Source organism: Hemitrygon akajei, chromosome 6 (assembly GCF_048418815.1).
Source record: "Hemitrygon akajei chromosome 6, sHemAka1.3, whole genome shotgun sequence".
Taxonomy (NCBI): Eukaryota; Metazoa; Chordata; class Chondrichthyes; order Myliobatiformes; family Dasyatidae; genus Hemitrygon; species Hemitrygon akajei.
The window spans coordinates 172,083,795-172,111,054 of NC_133129.1; the positions used below are offsets into that span (position 1 = coordinate 172,083,795).

A 27,260-nucleotide genomic window follows, 5' to 3' on the forward strand; every position below is an offset into this window, starting at 1 on the left:
TTACCCATCAACCAGTGTAGCCACAGGTTACTGTTAGACAGGTTATGTTCAAAATAAACCAACCCCCCCCCCCCCCCCAATTGTCAGTTCATTCTTACTTCATGAAATGATTCAATAAGTCTGCATGCTGAGTGTTTACTATAGGCTGTTTGAAGGACAACCATTGATAGTAACAAGTCATCACCTGAAAGGCACTTCAAAGCAGACTGCAGATTAAATTCTTACCAATCATTTGCATTGGTGGGGAAGAAATATGCCTTCAACATTGCAAATATTGCCACTGCGTAGCCCAGGATGTTGGCACACCACAGGAGAGGAATCCAATGATCAAATATGATGGTGGCGGAGAACCAGTGCAGATAGTTGGCATTGGCAAACCAGAGACTATGGGTGATAATCCAGGCCTGTAATCCATTGATCTCATATTTATTGATCAGCCCTGCAGGTGTAAAGACACTCGTTAGGGATCATTCTAGATTATGACATATGGGTAGCATAATTAAGGATTAAATAAAAAGAATCAGCCTCCAAGAAATAAAACCTGTTTACAATTTAATGAGACATTCTGATTCTACATAGAGGAAGCCATTTGATCAACGCTTCCTGACTTCCAGTTAGATGGCGGTGTGTTCAGGTGCAGCAGCCTCTGGGGAGCAAACCAAAGGTGTTTTTGTCCTTTTCTCCCCCACCTGCTCGATGGCAGAGGGGCTGGACTTGGTGTGGACCGTGTTACTGCCTGCTACAGGAAGGTACCGAAGGCATCGGAGTTGGTGCACGAAGGGAGCGTACAGTCTACAGCAAGTGATTACACTGGATGTTTCTCTTGCGGGCGCAAGACCCTGTTGGACACCGATAATGTAAAATGCTGCAAGTCCATTTCTCTTGTTTATTGGCACGACGACGGCGGGAAGCTGTGAGGCCTCTGTTGTAGTGAGGACTAGGCCCCAAGCTGTTGCTGCAGTCCAGGAGGGGAAAAGCAGGAGGCGGTGTAGTGCCGTGGCTCTGCTCAGTGTTGCCCTCCAGTGTTCAACTGGTGGGATGACAACCTGATTGCACATGTGTGTACACATTAGTTTCTGTGGTCTGCTGAGAACGGCTCTCTCTTGCCGATACCACCATCAATTTACAGGGCATGTCACTCCAGAACTTGGGCTATACAGCAAGTACATATATGTATATTTTTTTTGTGTGACTATATGTTTACTTGCTATCATAGATGTACTATATGTGCCTTGTGCTGTGTATATTTTGTACCTTGGCCCCAGAAAAACACTCTTCTGTTTTGGCTGTATTCATGTGTGGTGAAATGATAATTGAACTGAGTAACACACACACACAAGATGCTGGGGGAATGTTCCTGCCATTAGCATATTATTAAAACTGCTTTCCTGCCAATTAATGCACAAGTCTATTATGTCACACAACCTTCTGGTGATTTACATATTCATGAAGCCATCCCCTAACACTGAAACAAAAAAGGCATCTTCCTCTGTAGGAGAAGACAAAAGATGAATGTTACTGTAATTAACACAATGTTAAAGGTGTTTGCTGCCACTTGCTGCAACAGATGCACAGATCTGTCTTGTCATTTAACCTTTCGGAGGGTTGTATATTCATTCTCCATCCATGAACACTGTAACTAAAGAGGGATGTTTTGTGTGTCTGGATTTTGGAACAGACCGACCGGTATTGAACGTTCAAAGGAGTTCTGTTATTGGGGATGGGCTGGAAGGGTTTCTAAGTATGCAATTCTGTAAATTTACCTGACTATCTTCAAATGGTTGAAGTTAAAATAAAGTGAATATGAAAATTTACCTGACTATATTCAAAATGGTGAAGTAGGTGACTACAGCAATTGGAATGTAAACATTTACTGTGATCTTTGTGTTGAGGAAGTATACACCATCGTGTCAGGAGAGTGAGATTCTCCTGGACTCTCTCTGGCAGCTTCACTGAATGAATAAAGACTTTTAGACTTCCCAGTTACAGCTTCCGTATGACTCGGTTTTGAGGCAGTGAGGGTTTACTGGGCAAAAGGGCCTGTTATTATACAGTCATAGAAAAGTACAGCCCAGAAATAGGCCCTGTGGCTGATCTACAGAAGAATTTAAACTGCCTAGTCCCATCGACCTGCACCAGGACCAGAGCCCTCCACATCCCTACCATCCATGTACATATCCAAACTTCTCTTAAACGTTGAAATTGAGCTTGCATCCACACTCCCACAACCCCCTGAGTGAAGAAGTTTCCCCTCATGTTCCCCTTAAACACCTTAACCCATGACCTCTGGTTATTGTCCCATCCAACCTCAGTGGAAAAAGCCTGCTTGCATTTACCCTATCTATACCGCTCATAATTTTGCATAATTCAATCAAGTCTTCTCTCAATCTTCTACATTCCAAGGAATAAAGTCCCAACCCATTCAATCTTTCCTAATAAACTCATGTCTGCCAGACCCAGCAACATCCTTGTAAATTTTCTCAGTATTCTTTCAACCTTACTTACATCTCTCTTGTAGGCCAGTGACCAAAACTGCACACAATAATCCAAATTAGACCTCACAAATGTCTTATACAACTTCAACAATCCTGTACTCAATACATTGATTTATGAAGGCTAATGTGCTTTCTTTACAACCCTATCTGCCTGTGTCATCACTTTCAATGAATTATGGACCTGTATTCCCAGATCCCTTTGTTCTACCACACTCCTCAGTGCCCAACCGTTTACTGTGTAAGATCTGCCCTTGTTGGTCCTACGGTGCAAAACCTCACACTTCCTGCACTAAGTTCCTCCCACCATTTTACAGTCCATTCTTCCAGCTGGTCCAGGATCCCCCTGCAAGCCTTGACAGCTCTCCTCATTGTCCACTACACCCCAAACTTGGTGTCATCTGCAAAACTGCTGATCTAGTTCACCACATTATCATCCAGAACACTGATATAGATGGCAAACAGCGGCCCCGGCAACGACCCCTGCAGCACACCATTAGTCACAGGGCTCTAGTCAGAGAGGCAACCATCTACTATCACTCCCTGGCTTCCCCCACAAAGCCAATGTCTATTAAGCTGTATCTCTAAATCTAAAAAAGAAAACAATAAATTGTGTTCTAAAACATTGCAATAATCTCACCCTCACTCCCATCCCCTATAACTTGCATGTGTTGAATGAGCAACTCACACAAAATGGTGGAGGAACTCAACAAGTCAGGCAGCATCTATGGAGAGGAATAAACAGTCGGTGTTCCAGGCAGAGACCCTTCATCAGGAATGGAAAGGAAGGGGAGAAAAACCGGAATAAGATGATGGGGAATGGGAAGGGGTACAAGCTGGCAGGTGATTGGTGAAAAAACAGTGAGGGGGAAGGTGGGTGGGTGCAGAGGAGGAATGAAGTAAGAAGCTGGGAGGTGTTGGGTGGAAGAGGTAAAGCGTTGAAGAATATCGGAATATAACAGGGAGGGGCCATGGAGAAAGGCAAGTGGTGGGGGGGGGGAAGGGAACCAGAGGGAGATGATAGGCAAGTGAGGAGAAGGGATGAGAGAGTAACCAGAAAGAGGAATGGGGAAAACAAGAGAAGGGGAGGGAGTAGTAATTACTGGAAGTTAGAGAAATTGATGTTCACGCTGTCAGGTTGGAGGCCACCCAGAGAGAATATGAGACATTCCTCATCCAACCCAAGTTTGGTCTCATTGTAGCACTCCTGTCCATAGATGCTATCTGACTCTGAGTTCAATGGCTCAATTTATACAGTATATAACCTGAAATACTTACTCTTCACAGACATCCACAAAACAGAGAAAATAAAACCCGAAGAATGAATGATAGAAAAATGTTAGAACCCCAGAGTTCCTCCAGCACTTTGTGTGTGTTGTTCAAGATTTCCAGCATCTACAGAATGTCGTGTTGTTTACATGTGTATGCTTTTAATGCAATAAAACACTCCATCAGCTGAATTTGACACTGAACCACAAGAGCAGTTGGCCAAATGGGAAAGTTTAATGAGAAGAACGTTACGGAGGTTGAGATGCTTAAGGAGACTGCTGTGAGCAAAGCTGTTGAGAATAATAACCACACTTCACTGCCTGTACAAATCTTTGGGACACCATGAAAGAAATATGCACGATGCAATATGAATTCATATTAATTCAAGTTTTGTTTTAAAAATATAAACCTGGAACTATCAACTCACCCTTCTTGCAGTTGAAGCAAAGGTAAAAGTATGAACGTACTTTATGAATTCAATATCTAAAGTTATCTTCAGTGTTTGCTTGAGAAATTAAACATTTAGTTTCATGTTCAAATGATTTACAATTATGAACAAAAAACAATACAGGAGTGATGGACCAAGCGGAGCTACACATTTAATATAGTCAAAATGTAGATTTTTACTTTTAATTAATCCTGAAGTACCAATGCTGAGTGCACTGTCTTTTTTTCACACTGACGGCAGAATGTCTTGTGCCTTTGTTGCAATATATGGAGGCAGGACTGTAGCATAGCAGTTAACTCAGTGCTTTATAGCACCAATGATTAGGATTCATCCCACTGCTGTTGGTAAGGAGTTTGTACGTTCTCCCTGTCACTGCTTGCGTTTCCTCCAGGAGCTCCGGTTTCCTCCTACATTCCAAGGATGTACAGGTTACTTACTCGCAACACGCACAAAATGCGTCGGCAGGTTTCGGCCCGAAACATCGACTGAACTTTTATCCCCCATAAATGCTGCCTGGCCTGCTGAGTTCCTCCAGCATTTTTGAGTGTGTTGCTTGGATTTCCGGCGTCTGCAGACTTCCTCTTGTTTGTGTTTCAGGCTACTCACCTACTGCCCGCTACGCCACTGGCACTTAGGGCAGCAATGAAGGTCCTCCATCTCTGTCTGTCCTTGGCATCTTCTCTACTGTGCCCCAGGTGAGATTCAGGGTCCTCTTTCTGCCTCCACGGCGCCAAGTTGACTTTGGTTTCTCCCGTTTCCTCTCCCATTCCATGGTCCAATGAAGTGCTGTCTGATGATGGAGTTGGCCTCCCTCCTCATTAAGTGCCCCCAATCCACCTCCAATGATTTCTCATGATGATTGTGGCCATGTACGTATCGGTTAGGTACATGAATCGTGGGCACACTATGTTGGTGCCAGGAGCACGGTAATACTCGAGAGCTGCCTGCAGCACATCCTCCGACTGCGCTGGTCATTGATGCGTTCACTGTTATGTGTCGACATTACCGTACATCCAACCAATCACAACAGAACCGGTAAAATTCTTTTTGATATATTGCTGGCTAAAATAAAGAGGTTGTTCTTACCTGCAGGAGTGTATGCACCATTTTGAATACCGCCAATATAGCCAGGAAACAACTTATGGCAAACGTCAGGCACACAAATGTACAAAAACACCTGGAATTAATTTACAGAAAATAACATTTTAGTAATTAGCATTAAGCTATTTTGCACACATTTTTAAGAATTGTACTTCACTTGGTTTCTTTGAGAATCACTCGTGGAAAAACGGGGAGGTTTTAATGATGTGCAGGCATTCGCAAACAAGTAATTGGAATCATCAGATGGGGTCTCCTCCAGTTTTAAGCCTCATTAGTTTCTCTCTAGCCCAAAAGCAAAATACCGCAGAAGGCTTCGAAGTTAAAATGTTCGAAGCACTGAAGCAGTACATGTGAAGATACCGCTGCCTGCAAGGAGTTTGTACATTCTCCCTGTGACCGCATGGGTTTTCTCTGGGTGCTCCAGTTTCTTCCCACGGTCCAAAGACGTACCAGCTGGTAGGTTAATTGGTCATTGTAAATTGTCCCGTGATTAGGCTCAGATTAAACTGGAGGATTGCTGGGCAGGGTGGCTCGAAGGGCCTACCTTTCACCGTATCTCAACAAAAACAGCAGGAAAACAATTCCAGATTTGCAGAAAACTTAAGAGATTCTTGGTTGCAGAGAAATGAGAGAGTCAGGGAGAAGAAATCCAGAGGTTAGATTAGATTCGATTCCATTAGCTTTACTTGTCACATATGCAGTACATCAAAACAGACAGTATAATGCATCGTCTGCATCAGATTAAATCAGTGGGAATTGTGCTGGGCAGCCTGCAAGTGTCGCCATACTTCTGGCGCCAACATTACCTGCCCACAACTCACTAGCCCTAACTGAACGTCTTTGGAATGTGGAAGAAAACAGGAGGAAACCTACACAGTGACGGGGAGAATGTACAAACCTCAGACAGACAGCGGCGCTGTAACAGCATTACGCTAATCGTTACAATACCATGCTGCCCACCCCACGGTGATGGGATAGCTTTGCTTGATTCTGCATGGGGTGGTAACCATTTTATGATATCTGTTGTCACCAGTACAAACTTCTACATGGTGCTGTGCTGGGGCAATGGCAACAACACGGGTGATGGCTCAATAAACTGATGAAAGGCTGGCTCTGTTGTAGGAGTCAAGCTGGTCACTTTGTGGTAGAACAAAGGACCCTACGGAAAATCCTGGCAATTCTGGACAATGTTTCTCACCCTCTGCATGCCACCTTGGCTGAACAGAGGAGCACTTTTAGTAACAGACTAAGACAACAGCACTGCTCCAAAGAGCACTAAATGAGATAATTCTTACCCTCGGCTATTAAGCTCTATAATACAGCTGGGGAAGTGATGACCCCCTCCTGTTAGATTGTTTGAGGTAACTTATTTTCTACTCTTTCTTATTTCTCTTCTAATATTTGTATACCTGTGCACTTGTAATGCTACTGTGGCACAGTAATTTCCGTTGGGATCAATAACTTATCTAACTATCCATACAAGTAATTGAACAGGGAAAGGTGGATGGTATGAAAGTATGTAGCAATATATTCAAATTTTAAAATACTGAGAGATGTGGATTAGATCATTGAAACAAACGGAAGGGTTAAGGCAGCCTACAGGCATCTTGCCTTTTGTACCCAAGGCACCAGAATGTCAGAACGGTAAAGTCATGTTTAAACTGCAGACAAAAATGTAGTCACAACACAGCTCACGTACTGCATACCATCCCAATTTCCACAACACAGTAAGGAATGATAACACTTCAGGCAGTACTATAACGAGCTCCACAGCCACACACCAGAACCAGATTCAAGCTTAATATCACTGGCATATGTCGTAAAATTTCTTGTTATGCTGCAGCAGTACATTGCAACACATAATAAAAAACATATATAAATTACAATAGAAATATACAGTGGATTCCGGTTAATTGGGACATTGGTTAATTAGGGAGCCGTTTATTTGGGACGACTCTTAAAGAACAAAAGCTAAATTGAGAAAATATCCAGGATTCCCTTCATTTATTTGAGACAATATGGCGCTTATTTTGGGCAGGAGACTGGTGCCAAACAGTTTCTAACTAGCGTCAGTCGAATATACTTGCGTGACATTAGACACTGCACCATGCTTAGAGCGGTCAGTTTTTAAATGGTGTCTGCTGCGTGTGTGTTCAAAAGCAGTGATTTTTGAACCTGATAGTTGGTGAGAAATAAGCCGTAAGACAATTTGGAACTGTTTTGCTCACTATGGTTTCAAACATCCAGGCTTGGAGTTGCTAGAAAATTTAACAATTTCACTACTTCAACAAATTAATCATCTTGAACGTTAAGATGAGGATGCAATCAAGGGCAGTCCACTATCTGCGCTACGTGTCTGCACTGATTTTCTTCATTTACAGTTAATTAAAAGAACACACCAGAATTCCTCCTTTGATAACTGGTAGGAACTAATAGTTTTATAGTATTATAGAGGTATTGGTACTGTTCTAACATGTTCTGTATTTCATTTAAATTCATAAATCGTTACTCAGTTGAACTGTAGTTTGTCATTTTTATACCATTTAACGATTTCCATGAAACTTGAAAGAAGTGGGGCAGCTGCTTAATTGGGCCAAGATGTACCAGCCCTAATGTGTCCCACATAACCAGAATCCATCATATAAACACAAACACTAATTAAATATTGTAAAAAGAGGCATAAATAAACAGGTAGTGAGGTAATGTTCATGGCAGACAAGGAAGAAGCTGTTCCTAAGTGTGCATCTGTAAGCTCTTGTATGTCCTCCTTGATGGTAACAATGAACTGAATTGAATTAGCTTTATTACTTACATCCTTCATATACATGAGGAATAAAAATCTTTGTTATGTCTCTGTCTAAAGGTGCAATTTATAGTAATTTATAATAAATAGTCTGTACAACAGGACAGTCAATATAACACAGAAATACAGTTGTGTCAGCACAAATTTACAGTCTGATGGCCTGGTGGAGCCTGCTGGTCTTGGCTTTTATGCTGTTGTACCGTTGCCCGGATGGTAGCAGCTGGAACAGTTCGTGGTTGGGGTGACTCGGGTTCCCAATGATCCTTCAGGCCCTTTTTACACACCTGTCTTTGTAAATGTCCTGTATAGTGGGAAGTTCACATCTACAGATGTGCTGGGCTGTCTGCACCACTTTCTGCAGTCTCGAGATTGAGGGAAGTACAGTTCCAATACCAGGCAGTGATGCAGCCAGTCAGGATGCTCAATTGTGCTCCTGTACAAAATCTTAGGATCGGGGGGGGGGGGGGGGCCCATACCAAACTTCTTCAACCGTCTGAGGTGAAAGAGGCATTGTTGTGCCTTTTTCACTGCACAGCCAGTATGTACGGACCGCGTGAGATCCTCGGTGATGTGTATGCCGAAGAACTTAAAGTTGTTCACCATCTCAACCCCAGATCTATTGATGTCAATAGGGGTTAGCCTGTCTCCATTCCTCCTGTAGTCCCTTGTGATGGCAGTCCTTAATGACAAATGCTGCCTTCTTGGGGCATTGCCTTTAGAAGATGCCCTTGTTGTTGGGGAGGCTAGTGTCCACGATAGAGCTGGCTGAGTTTGCAACCCTCTGCAGTTTTTCATGATCCTGTCCACTCAGTGATTCAACCAGTTAGAATGCCCTCTATTGTACATTTGCAGAAATTTGCGAGTTCTTGGTGACATACCAAAATCTCCTCAAACTCCTAATGAAATATAGCCACTGATGTGACCTCTTTGCAATTCCATCAATACGTTGGGTTTAGGATAGATCTTCAGAGATGATGACACACAGGAACTTGAATCAAAAGAATGTGCTTCCCAAAGACCTTCCTGGGTCCCTAGTAATTGGGAACATCTACAATACCAATTCCAAGAGACTCTTCTAGCTTGCTGATTGACACTGGAAATTCATAGAACAAAGAACACTACAGCACCATATTTGCTCTTTGACCCACAATGTTGTGTTGACCTTTTGACCTACTCCAAGATTAATCTAACCCTTCATACCTAAACAACCCTCCAGTTCAGCTTCTGATGATGGTCTCATCCGAAATGTTGACTCTTTATTCTTCTGCTTAGACGCCGCCTGACCGGCTGAGTTCCTCCAGCATTTTGTGTGTGTTACTCTGGATTTCAACATCTGAAGAACCTCTTGTGTTTATGACTTAGTTGTTGTTAGCCATGCCTCTGCCGCCAACACAGCATACCCAAGATTCACTAACATTAACCGCTCCAACTTTGGAACGTGAAGGGAAACTGGAGCATGTGGAGGAAACCCAGAGCTCATGGGGAAAAGGTACGGACACTTACAGGCAGCAGCAGGAATTGAACCCCTCTCTGTGACCACTGGCACTGCAATACAATGTGTTAACTGCTACACCATAACAAAATGTCAGAATATAAAATTTCTTCTCATTTAAAATACTTATTTACTGATGAACTTTAAAAACTGCTTCACATGGATATGTAAACATCCTGCTAGCAATCCTCTCTGTCAATTGTTTGCATACAATCCAGGGCTTTTGTTAAATACAAGCTTCTTTCCTTTGAAGTTGCACTCTGCTGCCATTGCTCTGTAATTAAACATACCGTAAACCTGGTTAAGTGAAGAAGAATTCTCTCTTCACCCCCCCCCCCACACCTCCTCTGCCCTCAAAGGGATGACCACACTCCATTGACTTGGCACAGAAAATGAAAGCGGCTTAAAGGTCGTTGGTTCAGGTTATGTTGCCAGGGTCTGACCACAGAAGCCATGGATGTTTCCAATCCAGCAGCAGATAAGTGCAGTATTTCAACTGAGATTAAAACAAATGCACTGCCTGCTGTCTGAAATGGGTCACAAACAATGTTCCCTCTAAGGTGTGCACACTCATCTTTTGCTACTAGCGCACAAAGGAATTTAAACTGCGCGTAAAAGGCTGTCACCCTCTACCCCGCTGGCATGTGAAATATATTTCACGCTCCTACGCAACCGCATTTCCTTTTCCAGTTTCTGATGCGGACAGCATTAACAACGTTGTGGCGATCTGTCTGCAGGTTTTAGAACTGGCTCATTTATATCGTTTTTATGGACAAAATTATTCAGTGCGCACATGTTGTTGTCAAATGACACAGCACAAGATTTTTGCGCACACCCATCATTACAAATTAGGGGGACCATTGATCACAAATGACCTCCCTGCACTACAGTACTGTGCAAAAGTCTTAGGTACCCTCGCTATATGTATGTGCCTGAGACCTTTGCAGTTCTGTATCTATACCTTTTCATTAACAGCACACCATCGCATTTCTGTCACTGTTATCAGAATGTTATCATTATTGGAAGCACTTGCGGGCTGCCCAGTATTGTCCTCACTGGTTTGTTTTGACACAAACAAAGCATTTTTGTTCATCCTTACCAGATTGCTGTCATTGAAACAGGGACAGCAATTAGAGTATCAGTTGACAGTACCAGTGACCAACGTTCAATTCCTGCCAGTGTCTGGAAAGAGTCTGTACTTTCTCCCTGTGACTGTGTGGGTTTCCTCCGGGTGCTCTGGTTTCCTCCCACAGTCCAATGTTAACGCTAGTAAGTTGTGGCCAAGTTGTGTTGGTGCTGAAAGCGTGGCAACTCTTGTGGGCTGCCCCCAGCACGATGTGCTGGTCATTGACACAAACGGTGCTCTCCACTATACGCTTCGCTGCACGTGTGACAAATAAAGCTCATCTTTAAGATTGCTGTTTGTGGGATCTTACCATCCACGTCACTCACTGCGTTTCTTATATTTCAAAAGCACTTTGCCCTCCTGAATAGGCATGGAAATAAGTATATGAATTAAACCTTCCTCCTTAAAGAACTTTTACAACACTGTAGCAGTAAAACAGGCTCTTCAGCCCATCAAGTATGTGCTGAACTATTAATCTGCACAGTCCTATTGACCGGCACCAAGACCCATACCCCTCCCATCCATGGGCTTATCCGAACTTCTCTTAAATGTTGAAATCAAACCAGCATCCACCACTTCTGCTGATGGCTTGTTACACTCTCACCACCCTCGAGTGAAGACATTCTCCCTCGTGCTCTCCTTAAACTTTCCACCCTTCACCCTTAATCCCTGGGGCGGTATGGTAGAGTAGTGGTTATCACAATGCTTTACAGTACAGGTGACCGGGGTTCAATTCCCGCCACTGCCTGTAAGGAGTTTGTACGTTCTCCCTGTGACTGCGTGGGTTTCCTCCGGGTGCTCCGGTTTCCTCCCACAGGCCAAAGACAGACTGGTTGGTAGGTTAATTGGTCATTGTAAAATTGTCTTGTGATTAGGCTCAGATTAAATCAGGGGATTGCTGGGTGGCATGGCTCAAATGGCCAGAAGAGCCTATTCTGTACTGTAGCTCAATAAATAAATAAGTTAACCCATGGCCTCCAGTTCTAATCTCACTGATGCATAAGATAAAGATGATAAAGAAATGATAGCAGCATCTGTCAATGCAGCAATACACTGTATTGTGCAGAAATCTTAGGCACATAGATAGCTAGGGTACCTGACTTCACACAGTACTGTATTTGACAATTGCAGGGGAGCCTGTAAATCTGCCGGAAGCAAGGGATAGGAACGGCGAGGGTGGAGCACCCTGGGAGGTGTACGAGACACGTGACAGAGAAGCAGTGCCAGGGGCAGGGTATAGTGCAGGTGCACACACACGTAGCCCTGAGATACCAGGCAAGGGCATTCAAACAACTGGTTTATTGCTCATTACTGAACGTCAGAATGTCCCTGGTGTAACCCACTGCCTCCCCTCTCCCATCACCTTTTCCCAACCATGATTTTCCTCTCCCCATTCTCAGTCCACAATAGAGACCCATATCAGAATCAGGTTTACCATCACTCACATCATGAAATTGCTTTCTTTGTGGCAGCAGTACAGTGCAATACATAAAATGACTACAGTACCGTGCTAACAGCTTGGTACTCTAGCTATATACATGTGCCTAAGACTTTGTGCAGTACGGTACATAATTTGTACCTAACATATTTTCACAAAGCTTTAAGAGCCTGCAGGCCCAACACCCAGAATCTTACTTGAAAGCATATCCAGAGGGTATAGATTTTAGCAGCCGTCCAGCTGAAGGATGGTGCTCGATCCCAGATGTCACTGATGCTGGTTTTGCCCGAGTACACACTGAGAAGAGGACCGGACAGAGCACACTGGAACTGGTCGCAAGACATCACGAAGTAGAATACAATCAACGGAGCGCACAGGAGCAGGAAGACTACAGATGCCAAAGAAAACCAGTCGACCTCCCTGCAGAAACAAAAGCACAGATACGAGACTGCAAGGTGGATTCTCGGTTGCAAATGTACTTTATAGATTAAGAAGGCGTACAGTGTGTTGGCTTTCATCATTGTTTTGTTTTGTAACTTCAAAACATTAAAGTATTCCAAAGGAAGACACGGGAATCAGAAATACAGGTCCATCTTCATCTTTAAGCCATGCATGGATGTATCACGTGGTACTGTGATGATATATGCAATTGTCATTTTCATACATATAACATGTAATTATTTACATAAACAAGAATGCTTAATCAAACTAGATTACACACACACACACTCTCTCTCTCTCTCTCACGGTCACTCAAAGGTAACTGAAATATTAAGCACACAACAATACTGAGTTCAAGAAGAAGAATTGCCCTTCAACTCACGAGAGAGCATAGGCTATCTATGCTGTTGATGTTTCTGTAGAAGGCAATTTCTTTTTTACGAGGTCGAGTTGCTAGCTCGACATTCAACCCAGCACAGATGGAAAGCGTGCACGGGAGCCGGCTGGATTCGAACTCGGGACCTTCCGTCCCAAAGTCCAGCGCTGATGGCACTACGCCACCAACTGGCACTGAGCTCAAGAGTTGCCAGGTAATGTTGCAGCTCCATAAAAAAATGGTCAGACCACACTTGGAATACTGTGTGCCATTCTGGTCTCTCATTATAGGAAGGATGCGGAAGCTTTAGAGAAGTGCAGGAGATTTACCAGCATGCTACCTGGATTAGAGGGCATAGCTTACAAGCATTGTTCTCTCCAAAGTGCACAGGTACGGGGTTGCACAGTACATAACCCTTGTTGTCTTGCAGCTTGAATTTTCCTTTATATAATGTTTTATTGAAGTGCCGTGCATTTTTCAGTAAAAATTTCTTGCTCAGAGCAACAGTTGGTCTGCGCAGCTGTTAAAACAAAAATTAGAGGGAACATTGCTTATGAGGACAAGTTCAGTGAGTTAGGGCTTTTCTCTTTGAGTGAAGGAAGATGAGGAGTGACTTGACAGAGGTGTACAAGAGGATAAGAGGACAGAGTGGACAGCCAGAGACTTTTTTCCAGGACGGAAATGGCATAATTTTAAGGTGATTGGGGGAAAGTACAGGGGATTCTCAGAGGAGACTTGTTACACAGAAGGCGGTGGGTGTGTGGAACACACTGCCAGGGTAGTGATAGAGGCAGATGCATTAAGAACATTTAAGAGACCCTTAATAGGCACATGGATGAAAGAAAAGTGGAGGGCTGTTAGATTGATCTTCGAGTGGGTTAAAGGAAGATTGTGAGCTAAAGGGTCTGTAGTGTGCTGTACAGTAAAAAAAAAGCTTCTTGTGCCAAGATGAAGCAAACCTCAGGTTGGAGAAGCAACACCTTATATTCCATCTGGGTAGCCTCCAACCTGATGGCATGAATATCAATTTCTCCTTCCAGTAAGAGGATTTTTCCCAACTCACCACTCCTCCCCCTTCTTCTATTTCCCCACTCTGGTCTGTTACCTCTCCTCACCTGCCTATCAGTTCTCCCTGGATCCCCTCCTTCCCTTTCTCCTACGGTTCACCCTCTTCCCCCCCACCCCCCCATCAGATTCCTTCCTCTCCTCTTCGGCCCTTTACCTTTCCCACCCACCTGGCTTCACCTATCACCTTCTAGCCCCCTGCCCCCACCTTCTCATTCTGGCGTCTTCCCCTTTCCTTCCCAGTCTCGAAGGAGGTTCTTGGCCCAAAACATCAACCGCCGATTCATTTCCATAGACGCTGCCTGACCTGCTGAGTTCCTCCAGCATTTTGTGTGTGCGTGCGCAGCAAATAAAAATATTTGTCACTTTAATAGTGGAATTACAAAGATACGAGTGATTTTGATCTCTTTCATCGTCCTCCCCAAAGCAACAGTTCTGTAGTATTTCGTGGGTGACAGTACACTGGTTGCTTGTTCAGTATTCCAGTTGGCTTGAAGGTAAGCAATCTCTCTCTCACCTGGGACCAAGGCTGCACTCCTGCTCCCAATAAAACACAATGAAACAAAATAAATTAAAGACTAAATAGCCAAGGGAAATGGGGAAGGAGGACTGGGTCAACATATGGATTTCACTGGGGTCTGTGAAACCTGAGATACAAAAGAACTGAATAGTGATCGCTTTGCCATGACAGTGTACAAAGTGTGTTATGTATCAATAACAGAGGGCGAAGTTATATCCAGTTGTTCAATGGTTCCATTTATTATCAGAAAATGTATACAGTATAGAACCTGAAATACTCTGCCTTCGCAGACATCCACAGGAAACAGAACCCCAAAGAATGAACACCAGAAAAACGTTAGAACCCCAAAGCCCCCTCTCCCCCATTGAAAGCCCCAGGAAGACATCACACTCCTCCCTCCCCGTTTCAGCAAAAAAGCGTCCACGCCCGCCACCCACCAAGTAACTGCAAAGCCCCAAAAAGAGGCCATGACCTGCAGTCAAACAACACGAAGTACCGTTTACCCGACAGTTGTGTGTTTATCACAAACCTGTCCCAAAAAAAAGGGGACTCGGTAGTAAATACCTCCTGGACACAAAGGGTAATAAAGAAAGCTTTTGGCACACTGGCCTTCATAAATCAAATCAACTCCTGAGGACACGAATTGGGACATTATGCTGAAGCTAAAAAGATGTTGGTGCTGAGTTCCAATTTGGAGTATTGTGGTGAGATCCAATTTGTGTGTGCAGTTCTGGTCACCTATCTACAGGAAAGAAACCAACAGAGCGGGAGGGGTCTGGAGGGTGCAGGTTGATTGGACTAAGCAGATCAGCAGTTTGGCATAGACTACGTAGTTCAAAGGGCCTGTTTCTGTACTGTCGTGCTCTATTCGATGACGAACTTCCTCTCGACCTTCTCCAATGCTAGGTGATCATCTTTAGGTGCCTCTCTAGGGTCACCCCTCAGCCTCTTATGCTCTGGGGGGAGGGGAGGAGGGGAAGACCTCAGACTGTCCAGCCTCTCCTTGTGACTCAAGCCCTCCAAACTCGTAACATGCAGCAATAAAACACGGATCCAAAAGGAAGCATGAATGAACTGTAGTGAAAACGAGAAGCACTGGTTGGCAAGATAATCAAAGTACATTACAAAGAACCATGACATTTTTTCAGTGCCTTGAAGTATTTACAATGCAAACTTCAAACTCTGATAGCAGCTGTAGAAAAGATAAAAAAAAACCTATCTGAAGATTAAACTGAACATTCAGCCAGTTTGAGTTTTATTTTGTACTGTCGTATTGCTGTTTTGATAAATGTTCATGATAATTTCTTATTTATCTATCTATCTATCTATTTATTTATGTACACACCTGTGTACAGAGTGTACACTTGTTAGGGTAAAAAGAGGATTCCAGTCCCACAGGCTGAAGTTATGTGACCACAGGACAAAACTATAAAACTCCTTAGCTATTGCTTTGTTTGGAAAATCTTACTTAAAAAAAAACTAGCTCGACACTTATACAGAAGAAACAGTTAAATCAATGGTAACATTATGGTGATGGAAGATGTGGTGGAAATCTAGAACAACACACTAAAATATCTGGAGGAACTCAGCAACAGACCCCTGAAGGGTCCTGGCCCAAAACACCAACGCTATGTTCCTTTTCACAGATGTTGCCTGACCCGCTGAGTTCCTCCAGCACTTTTGTGTGCTATTCTGGAATTTTTGCATCTGCAGAATCTCATGAGTTACAAAAATGGATAATCCACATTTTGGGTTGAGACCCTTCATCAGGACCGCTGCATTGCTTAAACAATAGTAAAAGATAGTGTATGGCTTAAAGAATAGGAATGTACTAGTTAAATACACTGCTAAGGATGCAGACTGATAACACTGATAATTTGAGCAGGATTAAGTAATATTATTTGTTTGAAGATATCAACTTTAAAACAAAACTTTATATTTATGAATACGTTGTTCATAGTTTGGGGAACTTTTTGGCTCACTTGAACTAGAAAATGTTGTTTTTTTTTAAGATTAACTACAGAACTGATTGATCCCAACTCCCATCCAGCAATGAGAATCTACCTTGCTGTCGGAGGCATTATTGTTTAATGAGATATTAAAATTAAAGTCCTGTCTATCCAGCCTGGACAGTTACCTGATTAGTTACACAGTGTAATCACAGTTACACAAGTGTTTAGTTGTACTTATTCTACAAATCAAAATGGGCAGAACAGGTCTTATGAAGGCTAATGAAGTGAAAGGGAATTCTCGCTAGTTTTCTGCCAAAAGAGTACTCCTCAATGAATATGACTAGAATATAAAATCAAGGATGTAATGAGGGTTTATAAAGGACTGGTGAGACCTCACTTGGAGTACTATGAGCAGTTTTGGACCCTATATCAAAGAAAGGATGTGCTGACATCAGAGAGCGTTCAAAGAAGGCTCATGAAAATGATTCCAGGATTGAAAGGCTTATCATATGAAGAGCGTTTGTTAGCTCTGGGCTTCTATTCACTGGAATTCACAAGATTGAGAGGTGACGCAATTGAACCCTATCGAATGTTGAAAGGCCTTGACAGAGTGGTTGTGGAAAGGATGTTTTCTGCAGTGGGGGAAATCTAAGACCAGAGGACATAGCCTCAGAATAAAGGAACATCATTTTAGAATGGAGATGAGGAGGAAATTCTTGGGGCAGAGTGGTGAACCTGTGGAATTTGTTGCCACAGATGGCTGTGGAGGCCAAGTATTTGGGTATATTTAAGACAGAGTTTGATGGATTCTTGATTAGTCGGGGCATGAAGGGATATGGGGAGAAGGCAGGAGGTTGGGGCTGAGAAGGAAAATAGATCATCCATGATGAAATGGTGAATAGACTTGATGGGCCAAAAAGCCTGACCCTGCTCCTATATCTTATGGTCCAATAAGACTGGAAATGATTATTATCCATTTTCTCAAAAATTTTGATGTGATAATCAAAATTTTAGAATCACAGAGTCATGAAAACTATAGACCAGGTCCTTCTGGCCCAACAAGCTTGTGCTGCCTAATGTACTAATTAAACATTATTCCAACAATTACACCAGTGCCTAAGAAGAATAACGTGAGCTGCCTTAATGACCATCGCCCGGCAGCACTCACATCTACAGTGATGAAACGCTTTGAGTGGTTGGTCATTTGTGCCCCGATCATATCGCTGGCACTGTAATCGTGTTACACTAACCGCAACACTACCATACCACCCCCTGAGTAGAAGGGGCTGCGGTGGAATGAATGTGTGAGTGTCTTCATGTTCCTGGGTGTCAACATCTTGGGAGGGTCTATCCTGGGCCCAGCAGTGACATGCAACAGGAGGTGACCCAGTGCCTCTACTTTCTTAAAGTTTAAGGAGATCCGGCATGTCGTCAATGACTCTGACAAACTTCTCCAGATGTACCGTGGAAAGCCGGTTGCCTCGTGGGCCGGGATGGGCATTTCAACGCGTAGGGACACAGAAGGCTGCAGGGATTGATGGACTCAGCCAGTCCCATCTTGGGTTCAGCTCTCCACGCGATCATGGGCATCTACGAAAGGCCACCTCTCATCATGTGCACCAGCATTGTGGACATCTTCAAAAGGAGAAGTCTCAAAAAGCTACATTGGCTGGAGTCAGGACCTTGTGTTTTGACTCTTAGTAGGGTCACCCATGCCAAACAGGTCAAAGGATAGAGGCCACCAATCCACAGATTCTCCAGGCTTGGGAGTTCAGCTCAGGGCTGACAACCCTGCATGTTCAAAAATAAATTGTGGAACAGCAATGAGGAACATTATACCTGCGTGGACAAGGACAGGGAGATGGAAGATCTTCACTTCTGCCCAGCAGTGTAACAGGCAGTAACTAACGTGCACCATTTTGAGGAAGTGCTGCAACACATAGGTGTCATCTTTTGGGTAAGGTGTTAATTTAAGGTCCCAAACACAAGAGCTTCAGCAGAAAGAAATCCTGAGCAACACGCACAAAATGCTGGAGCCACTCAGCAAGTCAGGATACATCCAGATAGGGGTGGGGGAGAGTAAACAGTCTGTTTATTCCCCTCTATAAATGCTGCCTAACTTTTTGAGTTCCTCCAGCAAACCGAGGTCCCAAATGTTCTCTCAAGCAGACGTGAACGTTTCTAGCATAGGACTGAGGGAATGAAGGACCTACTATAGAGTTGTAGAACACTACAACACAGAAACAGGCTCTTTGGCCCTTCTAATCTGTGCCGATCCATTCTAGTTCCATCCATCGCTTAGTTCCACCAACCTATACCAGACCATTGTCCTCAATACTTGTCCCATCCACGTACCTATCTTAAATGACCCCTTATCTACCACTTCCACAGGCAGCTCGTTCCACACTCTCACTAATCTCTGAGTGACAAAGCTCCCCTTAAACAGTTCACCTTTCACCCTTAACCCATGACCTCTAGTTCTAGTCAAACCTAACCTTAGTGGAAAAAGCCTGTTTGCATTTATCCTATCTCTACCCCTCAATTTTGTACACCTCTATTAAATCAGCTTTCTAAGTTCTGGGGAATAAAGTCCTAACCTATTCAGCTTTTCCTTATAACTCAAGTCCTGACAACATCCCTTGCAAATTTTCTCTGCAGTTTTTCAATCTTATTTACATCTTTCCTGTAGGTAGGTGACCAGAACTGGACACAATGCTCCAAATTTGGCCTAACCAACGTCTTACACAATTTCAGTATTTCCTCAGGCCCTCCAGTTCCAGCAACATCCGTTTTGTTGTCCGTAGGGTTTTCAAAAACACTACCACTGGAATATGGACGAGCTGAAATAGATTGATCATTTCTGTTTGCTGACTATATCAAACTCATTTCACACTTCATTCCTCATTACATTTGTGAGGTTAACTTTCAAACAACAGTTTGCTTGCTGGACAGCAATGATACCAAAAAAAAAGAAACACTGGACAAGGCCTGAGGCTATATTCGAAGTGCTTAGTTCCGACAATAAAACACCTGAGTATTAGCAGAGTCTTGGGTTGGACAGGGTTCAGGGGAAGTTTACAAGAATGATCCCAAGGATGAAAGGGTTAACATCTGAGGAGTGTTTGATAGCTCTGGGCCTGTACTTCCAGTCATCGAATATTGAAAGCACCACACACGAGATGCTGGAACTCAGCAGGCAGGCAGCAGCTATGAAAAAAAACACTCGGCCCTTCAGGACGGGGAAGGAAGGGGGAAGACGACAGAATAAAAAGGTGACGGAAGGGAAGGAGGATAGCTAGAAGATGATAGATGAAGCCAGGTGGGTAGGAAAGATAAAAGGGCTGGAGAGGAAGGAATCTGATAGGAGAGGAGAATGGACCATAGGAGAAAGGGTACCCAGGGAGAGGTGACAGGCAGGTGAGAAGAAAGATAAGGGGCAGAGTGGGGAATAGAACAAGAGGGTATGAGGAGAGATTTTTTTTAAACCAGAAGGAGAAATTACGAGGGGTGATTGATATGTTTGTGGCCTAAGGTAGAAGGAGTCAATTTTAGAAAACCTAGCACATTTATTTTTCAACATAGTCCCCTCCTACATTTACACACTTAGTCCAGCGGTCGTGGAGCATACGGATCTTGGACCTCCAGAAAGTGTCCACAGATGGGTGATTGATAAGTTCGTGGCCTAAGGTAGAAGGAGATGAGTTATTACACATCTCTCGTTACATGCACAAGCAGGTCAACTCTTTGAGTGATTGTGCAGAAAGTTTGAAGTTAATAACGCATCTCCTTCTACATATTGTGTCACTGGTCTGGAGGCAACGGTTGAAAGGTCTGGATGGAGAAGACGTAGAGAGGATGAATTTGATAGTGAGAGAGTGTATAACCAGGGAGCACAGTCTCAGAATAGAAGGCCATCCCTTTAGAACAGAGATGAGTTGGAATTTCTTCAGGCAGAGTGTGATGAATCTGTGGAATTCATTGCCACAGATGGATATGGAAGTCAAGTTGCAGGGTATATTTAAACTGGAGGTTGATAGGCTCTTGAATAGTCAGGGTGTCAAAGATTACATGGAGAAGGCAGGAGAGGGCATACAAATCAGCCGTGATCGAACAGTAGAGCAGACTCGATGGGCCAAAATGGACTCATTCTGCTCCTATGTCTTTTGGTCCTATGTGTAAAGCTACTAGTGCTTTGACTTAAAGGGGGCTTCAATTCAGATAACCCTTCATTAAGTTAAAAATATCTCAGTCTTTGTGGTCACATTTCACTTGAAGCATGCAGCCGCTGCCTCAGTAGTGAAGAGAGATTTCTCATCATTCTGTTTTTTTTGCCCTTCCTTATTGCTCCTTTCCTTCCTATCTGTGACTTTATCCAGTATCTCCGATTATCAGTTCTGATGTGTCCACCAGTCTGCCTACAGGATCTTTGAAATTTGTATCTCAAAAGGTAGCCCCTTTCCAGCTTTGATCCGTATCCGTAACGGTGAGTACCCATTAAATGTTGCAAGAGTTTCTGCCTCAGCCGTTTCTCATGCTCCTACTCTCCAATAGCAGGGAAGATTTGTCTTCAGTTCCTCTCTAACCCAATTTAACCCTCCTTCCTCAATTACTGATCTTTCTGATAATGGAAACAGGTCTCCTTTCATCTTCACCACGCCTTTGAAAACTTCATACACCTCAATTAACTCTAACTCTCCATTTAGCCTCCTCCGGATTGGCCTTTTGGGCCTCCTGCGATATACAGGAAAGGTCCAATGGAAATAAAAACTCTTAAAACACCAAACCACTACTTGAAGTACAAAATACTTCCAAATTCAATTAAGGGAAAATTCACAGTAAAGTCCGTTTAATATTACCATTTACACCCAGCCTAGAACGACAGCTGCCAATTTCCTGCATGCTTGACTATTATATACATTTTCTTACCAGGCCCTGCCCCATTGCCCCAGGTGTTTCTTCTCATCGGGATCACCTCCATTTCCTGAATCCTTCCTTTGCCTTTTCACAGCAGCTGAAGACTCTGTAGTTATCATGGTGCCTGTTAAAGAAGGACAGAGAGCTGAAGGTTGGCTTGTGTGGAAACAGTTATTATTCACAACAACTTCAGAAGCTTGTTGCATAAACAGGTCATTGTGATCGCTAATTTGATATGTAAGAGGAATTCAGTGGAAGACCAGCCTGAGACACATTGCAACATAATGCTCAGTTGAACTTAATCTATAATTGATGTCATTGCAGCATAGTGGTTAGCGCAAGACAACTACAGCGCCAGCTGTAAGATCAGGGTTGAATTCCTGCCACTGTCTGTAAGGAGTTTGTACGTTCTCCCCCCGTGACTGTGTGTGTTTCCTCTGGGTGCTCCGGTTTTCTCCCACATAGGATTAGTGAGTTGCGGGCATGCGATGTTGGTGCTGGAAGCGTGACGACACCTGCTGGCCGCCTAGCACGAACCTCGCTGGTGCAAACCACACATTTCACCTTATGCTTGGATGCATATGTGACAAATAAATCTTATCTTTAAATCCTAAAATCTAGACGTTATAAATACAACTATCTGAATTACTGTCCGATGCACAGTGAACAACCTGCCTTGCATACTGTTCACACAGATCAATTCATTACACAGTACACTGAGGATTGCAAATCTTGCCTGATCCACTCCCGAAGGGGAAGACACAAATAATCTGAGAAGCACCAGGTCCTTAGCACCCTGCACTATGAAGCCTTTCCTTCACAGCTCCACACTGCTGCAGAAAGTGGCGACAGCTGAGGAGAAGATCAAATGGCTCTGGAAGTTCAGCTTGAGAACTGACCGGGTTGGGATCGAGGAGAAAATTGTAGGACGGGGCGCTTTGGGGAAACAATTGCCATGTGGGGTATGGTAGAGAAGAAGATGGGACTGCGGTCATTAGCTGGATGACCAGCTGGCAGTATCAACAGAGGGAGGTAGGGTGGTGTGGACAACCTATTATGGGAGATATTGAGCAGTATGGTTGAGTAGAGTGAAAGCCAAACTGCTGAAGGATCCCAGTGGGTTAGGTTGCGTCTGTGGAGACCAAAGGATGGTTTCAGGGCCCAGCGTAGGGTCTCAGCCCAATTCGTCAATTGTTCTTCTGCTTTCACAATCACTGCCTGACCCACTTACTGTAGTTCCTGCAATATTTTGTATTTTTTTGTTCCACATTTTTGCATCTGTAGACATTTGTATCTTCATGGTTGGGCAGAGGATTAGTTATTGGACAAGCAACAAAAAAAATTGGACTATTTTCTGGAGAGGAGCTTAAATCCCATCATGGCAAGTGAAGTATTTAAATTAATTCATGTCAGTAATTTACTTCAGAATTAAAAAAAAAACGTTATTCTTGTTAATGATTGGATTTCCATAATAAAAATTATCTGGTACACCAACATCCTTCAGGCTATGATGCAACAGCAGACCCACCAACATACCTGACTGTTAAGAGCCCCCTAGTTCAGTGGCAATTAAGGACGGATAAATAATTATATTTGTCAATATCCCTAAAGTAAATGGAAAACAACAAACAGAATCAAAAATCAGGTTTATTATCACTAACATGTCATGAAATTTGTTCTTTTGCACAGCAGTACATAAAATACTTTAATTTACAATAAGAAATATATTGAAAAAAATAAGCAGTTCAAAAGTGAGTAAAACTGTGAGATAGATAGTGTTCATGGACCATTCAGAAATTTGATTGTAGAGAAGAAGCTGTTCCTAAAACTCTGAGTGTGGGCCTTCAGGCTTCTGTATCTCTTCCCCGATGGTAGCAATGACAGGAGACATACCCTGTGTGGTAGGGCATTGCCTTTTGCTGATGTCCTCATTGGTGGGGAGGCTAGTGCCCATGATGGACCTGCCTGAGTTTACAACTCTCTGCAGCTTTTTCCAATCCTGTACATTAGATGGTAATGCAACCAGTTAGAATGTTCTCAAAGGGTTCAAAGTATATTTATTATCAAAGTATGTGTAAATAATACAACCTTGAGATTCGTCTGCTTCCAGGCAGCCACAAAGCAAGAAACCAGAAGGAATCCAATTTTTTAAAAAAAAGACCAACACCCGATAGAGAAAGAGAAAAAAAAACACAAATCATGCAAATAATAGAAGCAACAACAGCAATCTGAACCAAATTGTGTCCACAGATCTGAATCCTGGAGCAGCTAGAGTAGGCCCAAAGCCTCAGTCTCAGATCATCATATCATGGGCAAATCGTCACAAAGCTCACAGACACTAAGTGCATAGATCATAGTGATGATGTGATGGCATCTGTTAGTCTCGCAAGACCATGGATCTGCGCATGAAAAGTCTTGCTTCAGTCTGTGTTGTGGTGAGGCAACGGGCCTGGGCAAGGCTGTATGGAAGACTGGCTGTTGCCCAAGCAGCAAGTCTCCCCTTTTCACGCCACCAATGTTGTTCAAGGGAAGGACAAGGGCCGACACAGCTTGGCACCAGTGACGTCGCAGGAGTTGCCAGAACGAGGTTGAAGACAACGTCAGACTGCCTCAGGGACTCCAGCTCTGGATTTGTCCTCAGGGTTTACTCCCGAAGCCTTTCCCATGAGTGGGAATGGCCGCAAGGCAGCGTAAGTTTGAAATCAGAGTTTTCCCTCTCTTAGGTGGACTGCCTTCCCAGGCTGACGAGCTCTATCTACCCAAAGCACTGGTCTTAAGGCGCCAGGACCCGCCTTCGCTTCTTTTCCTGTCAGTAGAAACAGTTCCGCCAGGCTTACAGGCTAAGCCACGCGAGAAGGCCAGGAGTTGGACTTGGTTGTCAGAGGCTATTTGAGGTGCCCTTTTAGGTAGTGGGAGCATGTCCCCACTACCACTCCTCGGTTTGACAACCTTGGTGCATGAGTAGGAATTTGCTAGAGTCGTTGGTGATACATCAAATCTCTTCAAACTCCCAGTCAGGGGGGACACTTTGTACCCAAAGCAAGTCCTTACCCTGTTTGAGTGGCTTTTTGGCTCAACAAGTGATGTCATGCCAAAGTATTGTACCACAAAAGCACATAACTGAAGAATCTGAAATAACTACCAAAAAATAGAAATGGTAAATGTGCTCAGCAAGTGAAGCACGGTACGTGGAGAAAGAAATAAGAGTTAATAGTTAACACTGGTAACCTTGTTTGACAGTGACTGAGGTCACTGGAGAGATGCTGGAGTTGGTGATTTATACGTACGAGTCTTGATTCAGCACAACGAGCAGACATCATTCTGAAGACGCTCTTGGTAGAGGCTCACAAACCCAAAAATACATCACATTTTTATACCCTTAATATCAAAGGTGACTCACTACAGTTTCAATAAACAATGATACTATTTAATATTTTGCGTTGACAATGCTTCCTTTGAATTACATATTTACACTGGGAGAAACCTCAATGTTCAAATACCTTTGCTAATAGCAAGCTTCCCTGAACTCACTTGCAATGGTGCAAATTACCTAAAATCCATAGTTGCCAGGATTGCTATGGGGCAAATAACACAACCCCACTGTCTGTCACACATGCAGGCTTTTGCAAACCGTATCTCTTAGTGTGTGGGCCAGTTTAATTTCAATTTACTGCTTGCAGTTTATAATAACAACTGAAAACTGGCTTTTGCTTGAATTAATATCTAGAGTTACGTGATTATATCACAACACTCCTCAACGAACCTTTCATTAGTCTGTTTCAGAGGAGGGGGGTGGGCGGCAGAACAAACAAAAGCTAAAGCAGGAAAGAATGAGTGACTCAAGTGGTGTGGTATGAGTTGAGAAAAGGTGGGACTTTGCCACTTTAGTTTGGAAAGCCCGGTAGCGTTGTGGTTAGCACAACACTTTACAGTGTAAAGTACACCTTACACCTCCTGTCTGTAAGGTGATTACACTTTCTCCACGTGACTGTGTTGGTTTAAGACCATAAGACACAGGAGCAGAATGAGGCCATTCAGCCCATCAAGTCTGCTCTGCCATTCCATCATGGCTGATTTATTATCCCTCTCAACCCCATCCTCTTGCCTTCTCTCCAGAGTTCCTCCGTGTACTCTGGTTTCCTCCCAAAAGACGTATGGGTTAGGGTTAGTAAGTTCTGGGCAATGGAATTGTGGTGGCATTTGTAGATTGTCCCCAGCACAATAGTCGGATTGTGTCGGCCATTGAGGTGGAAGGATGCATTTCACTCTATGTTTCGATGTACATGTGACAAATAAAACTAATCTTCATCCCATCTTTAATCTTTGCTTGGTTCTTTGTGTTCTGTCTTCATTCATCAGGAATTGCTTAAAATAACCATGGTAAAAGGAAATAGTAAGCAAGAACAAATTATTGAACAGAAGGATAAGGAATAGATTTGCATTTATATCAGCTTTATAACGTGCTCAAAACTAACCCACAAAAAGCTGGAGTTACTCAGCAGGTCAAGCAGCATCTATGGAAATGAATAAACAGTCGATACTTTGGGCCAAGACCCTTCTTCACGACTGGAAAGGAAGGGAGAAGATGCCAGAATAAAAAAGTGGGGGGGGGGGGGGGGGGGAGAGAAGGGGAAGGAAGATAGCTAGGTTATAGGTGAAGCCAGGTAAAAGGTCAAGGGCTGGCGATGAAGGGATCTGATAGGAGAGGAGAGTGGACCATGGGAGAAAGGGAAGGAAAAGGGAACCCAGGGGGAGGTGAAAGGCACACGAGAAGGGGTAAGAGGCTGGAGTGGGGAACAGAAGAAGAGGGGAGGGGGAGGGAAAATAATTTTTTAACTGGAAAGAGAAATTGATATACATGCCATCCACCTGGAGGTCAGCTAGACAGAACATCAGGTGCTGCACTTCCACCCTGACGGAGGCCTCATCTTGGCACAAGAGGCAGCCATGCACCGACATGTCAGAACGGGAATGGGAACTGGAATTAAAACGTTCTGCTTTTGGTGGACGCTCCAAACTGGAAGACAGCACTAGAAGTTGTTTGAAGTGCATGAGCTGTCATTAAGGTAGGAAGCAGCATGTGATTTGTGAACAGCAGGCTCCCATTAACAGAAACAAGATGAGTTTAGTCAGGGTTAAATGGAACTCTTTCATCTTGGGTCATTACCCTGTTTTTCAACTCTACTTTCAGCTTGTTTTGAATGAAAACTTGAGAACAGAGTAAGATTTGCTTCAGCATTTTGTCTGAAAGCTGATGCCCTGAGGGTGCTACTCACCACTGGTGGTGAGTGATCGATTTTGATGATGATCAAGGAGGCACATAGAGACAGCATACAGTACCCTTCGGCCCACCTAGACTGTGCAAAACTATTATTCTGCCTAGTCCATCAACCCCGCACCTTCAAGTATAGGAACAGAATTAGGCCATATGGCCCATCAAGTCTGCCCCACACACCACCTCCACATGGGAGAACTGAACCCTGGTCTCCCACAGACCCCACTTGGAGTACTGTGCTCAGTTCCGGTTGCCTCACGACAGGAAGGATGTGAAAACCACAGAAAAGGTGCAGAGGAGATTTACAAGGATGTTGCCTGGATTGGGAGCATGCCTTATGAGAATAGGTTGAGTGAACTCGGGCTTTTCTCCTTGGAGCAATGGAGGATGAAAGGTGACCTGACAGAGGTGTATAAGATGATGAGAGGCATTGATTGTGTTGTGTTATGACCCCCAGCCCCCTGCTTGGTGAGAATCGCAAGAGAGAGAGAGCAGCCTTAGGGTTTGGAATGTGGTCTGGCCTCTCAGCCAGACAAAAGCCACGGACA

At 43.7% G+C, this 27,260-nt stretch overlaps 1 protein-coding gene across 2 annotated transcripts in view; it reads right to left on the minus strand.

Annotated features, from left to right (window-relative positions):
• dhcr7 (7-dehydrocholesterol reductase) overlaps positions 1 to 27,260 on the minus strand; it is a 55,870-nt gene that overhangs the window by 6,719 nt on the left and 21,891 nt on the right. For both annotated transcript variants that reach the window (XM_073049772.1, XM_073049773.1), the window contains exons 2-5: positions 21,450 to 21,561; positions 12,367 to 12,589; positions 5,296 to 5,386; positions 226 to 439 (exon numbers count right to left, since the gene is read on the minus strand). In XM_073049772.1, the coding sequence (XP_072905873.1) occupies positions 226 to 439; positions 5,296 to 5,386; positions 12,367 to 12,589; positions 21,450 to 21,556 (635 nt within the window). In that variant the 5' untranslated portion in view covers positions 21,557 to 21,561. The remainder of the gene's footprint in view (positions 1 to 225; positions 440 to 5,295; positions 5,387 to 12,366; positions 12,590 to 21,449; positions 21,562 to 27,260) is intronic.